The 13690-nt window shown below is 52.0% G+C and overlaps 1 protein-coding gene across 4 annotated transcripts in view; it reads left to right on the top strand.

The window, feature by feature from the left end:
• cv-c (RhoGTPase activating protein) overlaps positions 1–13690 on the top strand; it is a 451349-nt gene that overhangs the window by 172899 nt on the left and 264760 nt on the right. For all 4 annotated transcript variants that reach the window (XM_084601697.1, XM_084601699.1, XM_084601698.1 and 1 more), the window contains 4 exons: positions 8180–9161; positions 9844–10301; positions 12348–12454; positions 13271–13633. In XM_084601697.1, coding sequence (XP_084457823.1) covers positions 8180–9161; positions 9844–10301; positions 12348–12454; positions 13271–13633 — 1910 coding nt within the window. The remainder of the gene's footprint in view (positions 1–8179; positions 9162–9843; positions 10302–12347; positions 12455–13270; positions 13634–13690) is intronic.

The raw sequence follows: 13690 nt of genomic DNA, 5'->3' as shown, positions 1-13690 counted from the left end.
CCCTTGAAAGTTACATTTCTTGGCCAGGTTACTGAAGGCTGCGCAGGAGTACTTTCATTGTTATACGGATGGATGTTGTCTTTATTCCTGTATAGAGCGCAAAACACTCGGTCACTTTCTTTTTCTTATACTGCCGCAGTGAAATCATTTCTCTATCGCATGTAACCGGCAAAGTTGAGGCTTTAGGCTGTTTTGACTTTTTTTTGCAAGCTTTGACTTTGTAGGGCGGTGATGATTTGAAGCGAGTGATATTTTAGACCCCCGGGCAAAATAAATAGCAGGGTCTATACCGCTGAAGAGATGCGCGAACAGTGTGTCCGTGGGGCGTACGTAACTTTCTGGCGCATCGATAGATGGCTCCTTGGCTTAATCAGTGGCAAAGACACTGGAACTGTATAGTGACTTTAATTAGTGGCTTGGTTTCTCCTTCACGCGCGTCGCGCTGTCGCTTAGGGAGATGCCAATAACGATAATTTGTTCCCCACATCTAGTTTCACGCCGTGGCACATTCCTGCGGGGGCCAGCATTTTTGGGCACGTTAGCAAGGACACAAATGCTGCGCATGTACAGCTGCCAAGTGTGGTCGATTTAGTTTACTCAAGAGTCATCCAAACCTTTCCGGTTACGAAACATCTCCGTGGCTGCAGTGCTGCGGAGCCACGCTTTCATGACCGAGGAGTGAGCCTCTCAGCTGTTAACCTGACGAGGAAGTTCTATGCTTAAAGAGCAGCTGCATCACTTAAAGCTTAAAGAGCAACTGCATCACAGAGCAGCTGAATCAATCTACATAGGCTGTAGGCAATGCATGCAAAGTGTTTTTGCGCTAGCATTCAAACTGGTGGCGTAATCGACGATTACACCTCGAGCTTCACCTCACAGCATTGAAGTTATGCGGAGAAGTTCAGTGATGACGTCACGGGCGGTACTATTTCTGATGTTCGTTGCCTTCGCCCACGTTCCTCTGCACATTTTCTGACGATGCTAATCAACATTTCTAGGGTTTTGTTTTCGGCAGCCTTCTTTTAATTTCTTCAAACCATTGTGTCTACGCAGAAAACGTACCGGTACCGTCAATAACGTCATGTGTCGCTGTGCAGTGCGGTGAAGCCTGATAGCCGTGTCGATTTTAATCTCTAATTGAGCCATTAATTCAAATGCTAGCGCCAAGATATTTCGCCTGCTTTAAGTACAAGTTATAATCATTCAGCCGCTCGAAACTCATCGAAATCTAAAACCGGTGCACCTTCCCTTTAATAGGCCTTTGGGCGTTCAGGCAATGCAAACTGTGTGCTTAGGACTATGTAGAGCACGGGCATTTATTACATGCATGTCGGCATTATACATGTGCGCCGAGTGCAGAAGCAAAGAAAGAGAATGCAAGGAAAGGTTGCGAGCATGCATGACGTCAGTGGGGCGTCATCGTCGCGTGTGAAATAATTGCCGAGGGCTCGCGATCTTGTATCTCACTCCGTGGTCTTCTCTGTCTTCGGGTGCCTTTGGTCTGGTGTTTGCAGTGAAATTGGTGGCCATCTGCGGATAAGTTTTGCCGTATCACTAGCGAAAGGAGGGTCCATTAAGGCTTTGGTATGTAACGGAAATTGCGTGACGATTCCGGGCCGTACCATTTTAGAATGTAGTGACTGCACCGTTTGGAAACATCGAGAGCGGGTTGGCTCGCCCAAGCGTGTTGCGTGGGGCGTGCACGTCCCACCTCCTCTCTCGCGCGCCAACTGTGTGGGGACGCATCACGGCGCTAATGAGATCGGCGTCACAGTTGGCCGAGTGATCCTTCCATTCTCTCTCACTCCGTGCGCGCTGCTCTGTGCGATGACGGGGCGACGCGAAAAACGAGCTAGTTGACGGCCTCCTTGCTTTGTGTTAATTTCTTATTGCTGCTATTCTCGCCATTTGGCTCTGGTGCAGCGGAGAGATTGAATCGTATGCCATCCCACGCGGATCCAGTGGCAGGCTGGCGAACGCGCGCGCTAATTCCGCGGCGTGGCAGCGGCGGCTTCAGCGTTGTCGCGCTGGCGAGCTACGCGCACAACGTGCTACCCACGATTTCCGACACGAATTCGAGTGGGGCGCGCGCTCTCCGCGAGCGCGCTTTTCTACCGGCGCGTCATTCATTCTTTTATTTACCCCTTCCTCTCTCTCTCTCTCTCGGTCTTGCACTTGTTGTTCGTGGTCTCTTTCCCTTCATTCCTGCCATTCCTTCTCCCCAATTATTTTTTTTTTCTGCCGCCCCAGCACCGGCCTTTTGTAGCTGGTCGTTTTTGCTTGTTGCGTTCCTTCCTTTTCCTCGTTTGTATACGTTTCTCTCATCTTGCACCGCCAACGCGCGCTTTCGGGCGGTGTCCGCTCGTAATTCGTCGCGCTGCGCCGCGCCGACGCCGTGAAAGAAAGCAAGAGCTTCGACGTCGGTCGTCGCTGTGGCGCGTGCTCGGGATATTTCTATCGTGTACGCGCTGTTCGCCAGCCTTCATGGTGAGTCCCGCCGATGCACGCCCAGCGCGTGTGTGCGCGCTGCTTGTTTGCAGGTTATCCCTGCAAGAAAAAATAGTCGGAAGCTACGAGAATGAGTGCGTGCGTGCTGTCAGAAGCGACACTCCCTGCTATCTGTCCCTTTGTTATAGTGTGCCCGCGACGAATACATTGTCGGGCGATGTTTGCCTTGCGGTCGTTACGCTGTTTGGGTGGTCGCCGCTGTTTGCCCTTGTCGCGGATCTGCCGAGGACACCTTGCCCCATAATCGAGGCGCGCGATGCAGTCGTTTGTTTATGTACGCGTTTAAATCTGTGTTGCAAACGTCAGCCCGCGAGCGGGAAAGAGGTCTGCCTTCTGTCTGCATTAGCGGCACTGTTTTCCACTTGCGAGGTATAAAGATGTGTTACTTTCATACACCGGCAGTTCCATATTGAATGTCGATGCTGGTTCTTGTAAGGTGACAGCGCATTAAGCGCCGGGTTAATTCGAGTTGTACTCTAACGGAATGAACATCAGTGGGCGCTTACTGCGATATTATAGGATAAAATGGCGTAGGTTAGGATTAGACACTTCAGTCTGGTTTGCTTCTTTCAACATTTTTACTCTGTGGCCCGCATCGCATACGTCTTTCCTCGGCCTGCCCAGCAGCTTGCCCGCACAGTCGCTCGGTAGGTAGTTGGTCACGCTGTGGTCGTTAGGTCATGACAGCCGCCGGCGCAGATCTTTCTTTCGTCGACTGGCTCGAACACATTAACGCCGCCAACAAGAGCGTTTGCTACACCGCTGACGTTTCATTCGGCACAGCGGCGACGGCGGCGTTATAAATGACTCGTGTAACCCATATTTCTTATCTGGCGCTTATGCGGGAGCCGAGCCCGTCGTATGTATGCACAGAGAGAAAGCGCTGCGCGTTTCTATAGGGTTCGGTATGCGTGTCTTGTTCTCTGCTGTGTGTATTCGCGAGTTCGGACGATCCATTAGTTTTGCGCATGCGATAGAGGCCGCGCAACGGGAGCCGTGCTGACGAGGAAGGCGCTTTGGATCGCCGCCGCTGTTTTCTTTTCTTTGCGTCGCCAGCGCTTCTTTGTTTACATAGCAGTTAACTGCGGTTTTCGTTCCTTATTTTCTTGTTGCTGTTCATTCCGGGGCGAAAGCTACGAAAGCTTCCTCAAGGCGACAAAGAAAACGCTCACGCAATGAGACAGCTTTTTTTATTGCGAAATCAATACTACTCGCACTTTCAAGCCTTCGCGTGACCCGGCCGCAGTTACGTCTTACCCACGTGACGCTGTGACGTCACACCCCACGTGACACACGGGCTAGCAGGAGCTGCCAACTTCGGTCTCTCGTTTCACATGGGATGTCAGAATCAGCCTGCTAGGACCCTGGCATTGACGTTACCCTTATAGGCCACTAAGGCACGTTCATATGGGTTGGTTAAAGCAGGGCTTCATATGTAGGCTGAGGAAGCAGAAAAAGGGAACAAGAAAAACGCTCGGTCACCCGCAGCTAATGCTTTCGCTCAATATTTGGTTCAGCAGCGTTGAACCATTGTAATTTTCTTTTTCTCGTACTGGGTGGGTGTTTTCTGGCTGATAACGGTCTACATTGCATGCGAGAATACAACAGCCTTTCGGATTTTGTGTGAGCGTCCGCTGCAACTCACTGCTAAGCCGGATGACAGAAGTAGGCATTGCGATGTGGCTAGGTTACGCCCACAATTCCTACTACTGAAGGGAGCGTCGTCCGGTAGGCTGGTCTGATTACTGTGAAGCAACCTCTGCCAATCATCGGCCACACCGGAGCCTCAAGAAGCTGCGACTGAGTTTTTATCCGCTGCGTCTATAAGCGCGGATGATATCAGAAAGGGTACATATTTACGGGAGATAATTTGAAATAGTTACTTGCGTGAGAACTAGTTGCCCATGGCAGCAGCACATTTAGTTATAAGTTACTGATTGTATTTTATGGCTTCAGAGAAAAACTAATACCTTCACGGAAACTTCGTAGTTGAAGGAAATTTCTTCCTGATGGGAGATTCGAACCAGGTGCCACCGCTCATGCGACGTTGACGTTCTGCCGACTGAGAAAACTAGGAACACTAGAAGGTGTAATGATATGGCGAGGACGAATTGGCAAGTTTAGGCGAATCCAACAACATGGACTAGATTGTTAATATTGGTGTAATTACCTAAGATTGATTAGGACAACGCTCTAGAGGCAACACTCGATCGCAATTGATGTCTATGTCTCCTCTCGTCTTATGCGCCGCGCCGATAATGTCGGAGCCTTCGCCGTGATAACAATGCTAAGCGTTTGCACCAATATGGAGCCATAAACACGCAGCTGATTAGTAAAAAAAATTGGCTGTGGTTTACCTTCGGTTAAACGTGGTGTGAAGCGATGGCTGAAGCGGCCATCTGTGCTGCTCGTCGCTCACGCCTTGCAGCTTCGTCGTGGCGGCGTTTCGCAAGACGCTCCTCATGTTGTTCCGGCGTTTCAGCCGCTCTTTTGGATTCAGTCCCTTCTCTTCGCATCCGCAAACTTTCAAGCTCGCAACGCAATGTCCTGCGGATCGTCTGAGCAGCAAGCTGACGATTGTACACTGCTGCTCAGTCGCTCTTCCTCAGAGTCCATGGCGCGGCTCCGGCCGAGGCGCAGGGCGCACCTATATACATGTATATACTCCAGGAGTCCAGATTGACGTCAGCGATCATGTGTCTCGACACGCGGCTGCTCACGCGTTAAGCTACTTCCCACGTCAGTTGACCTTGACCTTTGGTGGGAACACAGCTACCCAAATTGGTTGTGGCTTAAGTTCCAACTTGACCTCGAAGCTGTTTGAAGGTCATCGGAAGCACACGGTGACCTTGGCTTAACCTCGCGTAGTGAAGCTGTCGCTCCAAAAGCGCCCCTGGAGGTCGGCCACAAAACGTGCTTCGATTAGGTTTTGTTTTTCACGAAGCAGGACATCCCAGCACACAACGCTCGCTCCAGTAGCTTGGCCGATATGCGTATGCTCGTTCCGTCTCCCGATTTCCGTTCTGCTTCGCCCGAAGGCCGCCGGCAATGCTGCTGTAAAAATTTCTCTACTACCAATAAATGTTCTTGAATGTACTACGGAGAGCTTAGGAAGATGGAAATTGTATGGGTACCGGCACACTCTGGGAACCCTGGGAACGAGGCGCCTCACATAAATGCTCGAGGTATCGTCAGCTGAGCAGGTGAGCCGGCGGCTCAGGGTAGGCTCACGAGAGATGGGCTGGTATCCTTTCACGATATCACATATCACTATAAACTCGAGCGCAAGATTTATTCGCCCCCGGAGAAACAATTGGTCAAGACACAAGAATGCGTCTGGCGATGGTGCGAGGAGCTGACAACATATGAACGTACCGTGGGTGCACCATAGTGCCGCCGGCGGCGGATATTATACGGGATCCTTCTTTCAAACTGTGAGAGGTCGTGTTGGCCAGACCAGAGCCCTGGAGTGGACCACCCAGTTCGCCGCAAGCCATGGGATGATAACCACCTAGCACGGATGGAACAGTCCGCTCGTGCTGTCTGACGAAATAAAGTTTTTGCATCCATCCATACGACGCAAATAGTGCGACAGCTTGTGCAGAGGAGAGCGAGTTCTGTTGTTATTCCGTTTCTATTCATCATCGCTTCTGTTCTACGCATCTTATAGTTCGCTTTGAGATCGATGCTTCACATAGGTGCCGACGCCGGACAGTTTCCGCTTTCAAGACTTATGCTATGTCATCAAAAAATAAATTGTCTCTCGGAGCTAGCATATTTGGCTCTCCTCATCTATTAGCATTGTCTTCTTTCTCAGTGCATGGGACTGTCAGTGTTCGCTTCCATGATTCGTTGGATGCTTTGCGCATACTGTGATGTTTTGGGGTGTGGAATGTGGGCTTTAACATGCCGATCCCGCTCATTGGGCTGTGCTGGGTGTAAACCTCCGATTAATACTGGCCACTTGAAGTTCTATGCATGCGTATACATCGCGCAGCGCAAATGCGATTTCACGTTAATCCTCCGTCGGAAGAAATGCAGCTACCGCGACGGTGCGCTTGTTCCAGCCTCCTGACCTTGGGCTCACTCAACCGCACGCCATATCCCATGAGCCTTCGCGGCGGGTTTGTGAAAAATTTCTGTTCATTAATTTCTTTCACCCGCACTTTTTCCGCCGTCCATACGGAATCACTGAGACCAGACGAATGTGGGACCTCCGAATGTCTAACGAAGCTAGGCGCCTGAATAACGGTTTGCGTCGGCGGGTTGTGCCGTCCCGACATCGCATCACCTCTCGAGGACGAATGTATATATGCATGTAGGCACCTCTGCGCACCGCCGCCCGCAGTCACCGTACGCCTTCAGCCATGGCGTGGGAAGGGGGGAGGGGGGCTTGTGATGCGGAAAGGGCCGCACCTCGTTGACCCCTGCCGGTGACCCCACGGGGCGCGTAACGCGGGTGTTCGGCGCCGCGTCACGCCCTCCTCCCAGCGCGCTTTTTTCAATGGCGCGGTCGCCCTACTCTCGCTCTGCTCGCCGCCATAGTGACGGCCATACGTGTTGCATACGCTCACGCGCCTCCGACCTCGACAGCCGTTACTCCGAGGAGCAGTGTGTTCGTCTTCCGCGCGCGGCAGCACAGTCTCTGCACTGCTCGTCGCCCTGTGACATACGTGAAGTCATGACCTTTCTTCCTCATCTCCATTCTCGCGCTCTATCTGTATCATCACCCGACGGTGTTAAAGCGTGGGATCTTGCGCGCACTTTAAAGAAGGTGGAAGAAGAAAGAGCGGGACGGCCGGGGACAAAAGGGAGAAGATAAGCGGTTGCGGCGACGGCCGATTTGCATGAGCGGTAGCATTGCTGAGAAAGGAAGCGACTTCGTGAGTCCGACGTTGGTAGTGGCTGCGACGTGTGTAGTGAGCAGCCGTCTCTGTGATTATACACGTCCTTTTGTTTCCCACACAGCATCGCGACTGCCGTTCAGGCGATGCTTGTTGAAGAAGAGCACGACTTCGACTCACTCGGCAGAGGCCGCACGGCGCAGGCCGTTAAATTATTTGGCGGCGTTCGCTAGTAGCTAAATGTACGCGTGGCAGTACTACGGTGCCCTCTGGAAAGCTTGGATATTGCAGAAATTCTTGCATAAGAAGGAAAGCATTTCCTAAGAAACGAACACTTTTTTTTTTTTTTAACAGTCAAAGTCACGGAGTGAAAAATTACTATATTCCATTGGGGCAGGAAACCAGCTGTCTAAAACAAGGTATAGATAGTCTAACTTTGACAACATGCGCTCACGGAAACATATGTCACAGGCGTAGTTTGAATCATAACTTGTTTTCGTCCTTCCCTGTGGGTAGTGCCCTCGAAGCGCCTTGGTGACACTTGCTTGGCGAATATTGTGATGGAAGTTTGCTCGAAATTTGTATGCTATAACTGGATTCTAAAGGCTAAAATGCGCAGAATGGGTATATGGGACGAAACTTTCAGGTGACTTGTTATACATGCGTGTTTGTGGTGAATGCTGGGAAACATCTTTCGTCGCCGCAAAAGTGTCATATGCAAGACCCGGAAGACTACATTATCTGCGAGCCGCGAAGAACCACGTGTTTGCACTGCAGACTTCGCTGTATATTTGCAAGATGTTTGATAGCTCGTTTCTTTCGTGCAGGCCGAGGTTGGCAGGGCCGTCGAAGACCTGCTCGCCTCCGAGTCCACGGGCAGTTCGTCCTCCTCATCCGGGAGCCGCAAAAACTCGTGTCCAGACCTGTACAGCTACGCCGGGGGCGGTGACGATGCATTGCGATCTCCGCGAAAGTTTGTGCCAACTTACACGTCGCTCAGCGCTCCGAGACCCCGGCGAAACGTCAATGGCTACGGAGCCTCCATCACGGAGAAAGTCCAGCTGCAGCAGCGCTCGGGTGTTGTCGTCGTGACTAATGGTAATGCGAGGGAACGGGCCAACAGCGACGGCGCGGAACCGCCGTGTACCTGGGACGCGTTCTACGGCTGGGAGTCCTTGCAGCTGTCACGGCCCCCCAGCGGCGACGCGCACCTGTTGTCCATCTATACCGAGCGTCTTGTGGAGGCAGTCAACGGGTCCTTCGCCGAAGAACTGTCCTCGCTCGTTGAGTCTGCGCCGTCGGTCGATGCAACCGAGACCGCCTCGGAGGACGACGCTGTCGACAGCGGTCGCCGGGGCACGACTTCCGGTCAAGGAACGATCACTGCCGAGCTGCTCCCTGCGTCCGCCGTCGCCGTCGGTGAGGACAGCGACGGCAAGAATAGCGAGGGCGATGCGGTCGCCGCCGCCGCCGAAGAAGGGCAACTAGATTTCGCGGGCGGCGAAAGTTGTGCGAGGAAGCTGTCACTGGTCCGGTCTTCTTCGTGGCCCGATGTGGCGGCGCTGCGCCTTCGGACCGCTTCGGCGGCGCCGCCGCCCTCCTGTGCTCGTGCCGGCAGCTGCCCGGAAACTGCGGCCGACCGCCGCCGCGTCATGAGCGGCGTCGCGGCCTGCTCATTCGCCGACGACGACATGGGTGACCAAGGGGCGGTCAGCTACGACGGCTCGCTGTACAAGAACCAGCAGTTGTACTACGAGTCCGATGGCAGCGGCCAGGAGGAAGACCATCCGGCCTCCGAGCTACGGCCACGTGAGTGCACAGTTGTTGCAATGATGACCGTGTCTTTATGGGCTCGAAATTTAAATTGCAGATAATGGAGAGTTTCGCATTTTTTCTGCAGTGGTGGGTGGCGTAGTGGAGAGTTCTGATTGGATATGCATATCTGGGCAGCGCGCACATTTTGCAGTTATCGATACGCGGCCGGGTATCAAGTGTAATGTGCATCTAGCCATCATTAATGCCATCTTCACAGAGAGGCCGTTGAAGGGGTCCGGGCGCTTCTCAAAACTTCGGATTATCACGTTTTGTGTTTTCGTGCAAGGAAAATTGAAGCAAGCTGAATTGTTTGTTCTATTCTAATTATTTTTTTTTTCAGAATCGGGCGAAATTTAAGAATTAATGTCTCTGTAGCTTGTATGTAGAGCGTGTTGAGTTCTTTTATTTTTTCTTACATGCGCTAACATCTAAAATATAATTATAATCGTCGTTTAAAGCCATAACGATGTTCAGGCTTCTCCTTACAATGCCGGGGATATGCGGTAAAGCTCAATGTTGTGTGCTCCGGTGAATCGTGGGCACCACCATGGCTTAATCGGCGATTACGTCACTGCTTCGAATGCTGACTAGCAAAGAAATCCCGGGCTCGCTACTGTAGCAGTATTTTGATACTTGTGTGCCCACCTGTTTTGTCCCCCTTTTCCTTTACCCGCAGGTTCCATGAACGATGTGCCCACCGTAGAAGATGTCCTCGAAATCGAACTTCGAATCAGTGATTCCGACCACGACGATGACCGGGACGAGGGGAAGACAGAAGCTGGTAATGTCACAGCGTCCTTACCTGAGCTCTTCATCCGCGAAGATGAGCGCGACCCACCGGTGACCCCGGCTGCTGGGAGCACTGTAAGCGGCGAGCGCGCGTCCTTGTCCGCGCTGCGCGACTCGTTCACATTGGACCTGCGGTCGCCGGGCCTGGCGCGCAGCCGCCTCAACCCGTACACTATCGAGGTGATCGCGAACCACGCTTCGTCGCCCGACGAGGTGCTGGAGACCGTGTCGACGCTCGAGGCCCGACTGGCGTCGCGGCCACTGCCGCCGTTGGTCATCGACGAGACCGAGCCGGACATGGGAACCTGGTCGTCCACCTCGACGGCTCACTCCACCTCCACTGTGGTTCGTCACTCACTAACTCACTGAGCACAGCCTTCTGACGTTGATATATATTTTTTAAATCAGTCCAACCAGCAAAATGTTTCTGCTTGCACTTACCGACTGATTCTATCAATTTGCTGTAAATGTGCATGTAATCTACGCAAGGTTACCGTCACTAGTTACGCGCACGAGGGCGATAATAAATTTGAAATGCATGCGCGCAGCTAAGCTGTACTTACAACGCACCTCTGGTATGCGTCAGTCGTATAAATCACCCTGCTCCTGCTTACGCCAGGCACCCATCTCCCCTCAATAAAGAACTCAAGTTCCGAGTTTAGCGTTATTCGTACACAAATACGTACCTCGTCTCGTCCCTCGAGCTGTTGTGATACAAAGCATCAGTCAATTAGTTCGTCGTTTAATCGCTGGTGTCCTCGAACCCTAAATTTCACCCGGGTAGTCTTCTGTACGGGCGTATCTTTCGGGAAGAGCGTTACGCGTCTTCTTTCCGACGGCCGAGTAGACTGCGGGTTTCGCGCTTCTAAAACTGAAACTGCGCTGGTGCCGGGGGCGAGCCGCGTCTTCGCGTGTGGCAAACAGCGTGTGTGCGTGTTCGTGAGAAGCGTGCTGGAGGAATAACGGTTTCCCCTGACGTCCCTGGAGCCGGGCCAGGAAACTCGATCGCAGCCGCGATAGCACCAGCTGAACACGCCCGATAGCATCTTCTCACAGCTGGGCGCGATCCGCTAAGAGCTGGCGCGGAGAGGCGCTTTTAGAGGCGCTTTGCGTTGCGTGGCCTCGACTTTTCGGCCGCGAACGGAGCATAAATAAATACAGAAGAATAAAGGAGAGGGAATATTTTTGCAGCTGTAAACGGGTGCGATCTTCGCGCGATATTGAGGAATGCTGTTTAGGGCGAAGCTTTTATGGCTCCCGAGGAAGAGGTGAGGGATAGATAAAGGGAGGGAGAGGGGGGATATAGTGAAGGGCTGAGTGAAACGGAGGTGGTGACGGTGTGGGCTAAAGATATCGGCTACAGGAGTGATCTGGTTGGCGATAGCTTGACGCTTCGCTTTACGGCAAGGAAGTAGTGCTGTTTTTTTTTTTTTTTTTGTGTCTAGATATTTCAGTCATATTTGGTCTCATTACGTTCTATCGTTGTATATCTGTTCGTAAGAAACGTCGGAAATGATGTGGGCATTAATGATAAAACGAGGCTATCTAAATCTTCAATGAAAAGTTCTGTCTCCTATGCGAGTTGTTTAGGTGCTACCGTTTCTATTGGAAGGTGTCGTAATGAGCGATGTGTCTACGCATTTGGCGCCGTCTGCGTGTGATGTTATGTGCTTTGTTATAGAAACTTTTCTCGCTATACAATTATTTGTTTTCTACTTCGTATATTACGGGCTTCCGCATTCTTTCCCTGAAGTGGCCAGTGGATTTGCAGGGCTATATTTATTATATCTTCTGTAACACACAGGGCGCTCCAGAGATCCATTGATTGGGGAGGGAAGGTGCGGAGAGACTGCACGGGAGAAGGAAGATCGGACACACTTAAATGTAAATAGAATGTTAAGGGTGATGGGGATGAAGTGATAGGCATTGTACATATAAGTAACGCGTGCACACATGCACTCACGGTTTAGAAGAGCTTATGCGAGTCCTATGATCTGAAATCTTTAGAGAGCCATCTTTTGCACCTGGCGTTCAGGTTGAGTTATTACAGGAGAGTGAAGTGCATGCATTAACCAAGCTGCAACGTGGATATCAATCCCGCTGATTCCGAACACCAGGAGTCTATGACGAGCATTCTGAATGGGGGGCATGTCGTGGAGGCGTTGCTTTTTACTATGGCGCTAGTTGCAAAAGCAAGAGGAGAGAAGGTTGAAGCTGCTTAAAGGCGTAATATTTCATGCAGACGTGAAGTTGTTTACAAGGTGCGTTACGGGTACGACGTCGTCTGTAAATTGAAAACGAAGAAAAGAAACTGCAGGGGCTTGCAGATTTCACGAGAAACACTTTATAATTGACCGTTCAGTATTTCTTTCGTCGCCATTTGCACCACAGAGTCGGCACGAGTTGGAAGAGTTCCTGAAGAGCGTCGAGCCGCCGCACGATCCACCGAGCTGGCCTCAGGACGCCGTGACTCAGACGACGCCGGTCATGTCGCGGAGGTGAGACCAGCGCTAACATTTCTACGTCGCCGCGGATCTAAGCCAATGGGGCCTGCCACCCAACACAACTTGTACTGCTGTTGCCGGGGTGGGGGGGTTGCTGTAGCCTACATTCTCCCGTTTTTGGGGCACCACATGGTCGGTACAGGCGTAGTTCTTGCAATAAAAAAAAAAAAGAGAGAGAGACAAAATTGCGAGCCAGATTCACAGCATTATTGTTGTGAGTAGAAAGAATTGTACAGTTGGCCTGGTTGTGTGAAAATATGCGCCGTGCGGTAAACCATGGTTAATGCGTTCGTTAGACAGCAGCCAGTTTGGAAAGACAAAACGAAACAAAAAAAGTTGGCTGTTGTTTAGGTTGGGTTAAACCTAGTGAAGCATTAGCTGAAAGCATGGTTACATATGGTAAAGCTCTTTATTCAGTAGGTTTGTCTTTGGTTATGTCTAAGAAGAGACTCCGGTGACCCGTAAAAAAAAGTTCGTCTTGGTTTGAACTTTGCGTACTCCGAGTCCGGAGCTCGACTATGACCGAGGCGCCTCGTGCCTCTCTGTATACTCGAGATTGACGTCAGCAATCATGTGTCTCGCCACGCAGCTGCTCACGCATTAAGCTACGTCCCACGTCAATTGACCTTGACCTTTGGTGGAAACGTAACTGCCCAAAGTGGTTGTGGCTTATGTTCCAACTTGACCTTGAAGTTGTTTGAAGGTCATCGGAAGCACACTGTGACCTTGGCTTTACCTCGCGTAGTGAAGCTATTGCTTCAAAAATTATTGTTGACTGTATAGTGTCCATTTTCTCACGCGCGTGCGCAGCTCGAGCTTTACCTGGGTGACCGAGTGCGGCGATGAGCTGGGCTCGTCCAAGGAGAGCCTTGCGGTGGCTACCGCGCGCTCCGCGGGCATCGACACGACGGGGCTGCACACGCTGGCCGTGGCTACGCAGTCTCCGTCACCGGTGTCCGACGCGTCGTCGTCGTCTTGCGACGCTCCGCCGACGCCCCTCACGCCGAGGGCCTCGCCCAGCTCGCAAGAGGTCTCCTCGGACCTCTCGGACAGCGCCGCACACGGAGCGGCCAAGACGACAGCGGCAGCAACGGTGTCACGAGCGCGGCCGCTTCAGAACGGAGCCAGTCCCTCCCTACCGACGCTGGACGGCCCCGAGTGCGCCCATCCAAGGTGCGCCTTGGCCGTGCTGTGATTTTCACACACAGTGGACTGAATCGTTCTTTTCAG

This window comes from Amblyomma maculatum, chromosome 4, assembly GCF_055883805.1.
Source record: "Amblyomma maculatum isolate TAMU_Amacu chromosome 4, ASM5588380v1, whole genome shotgun sequence".
Lineage (NCBI taxonomy): Eukaryota > Metazoa > Arthropoda > Arachnida > Ixodida > Ixodidae > Amblyomma > Amblyomma maculatum.
This window is presented reverse-complemented; position numbering and strand designations above follow the sequence as displayed.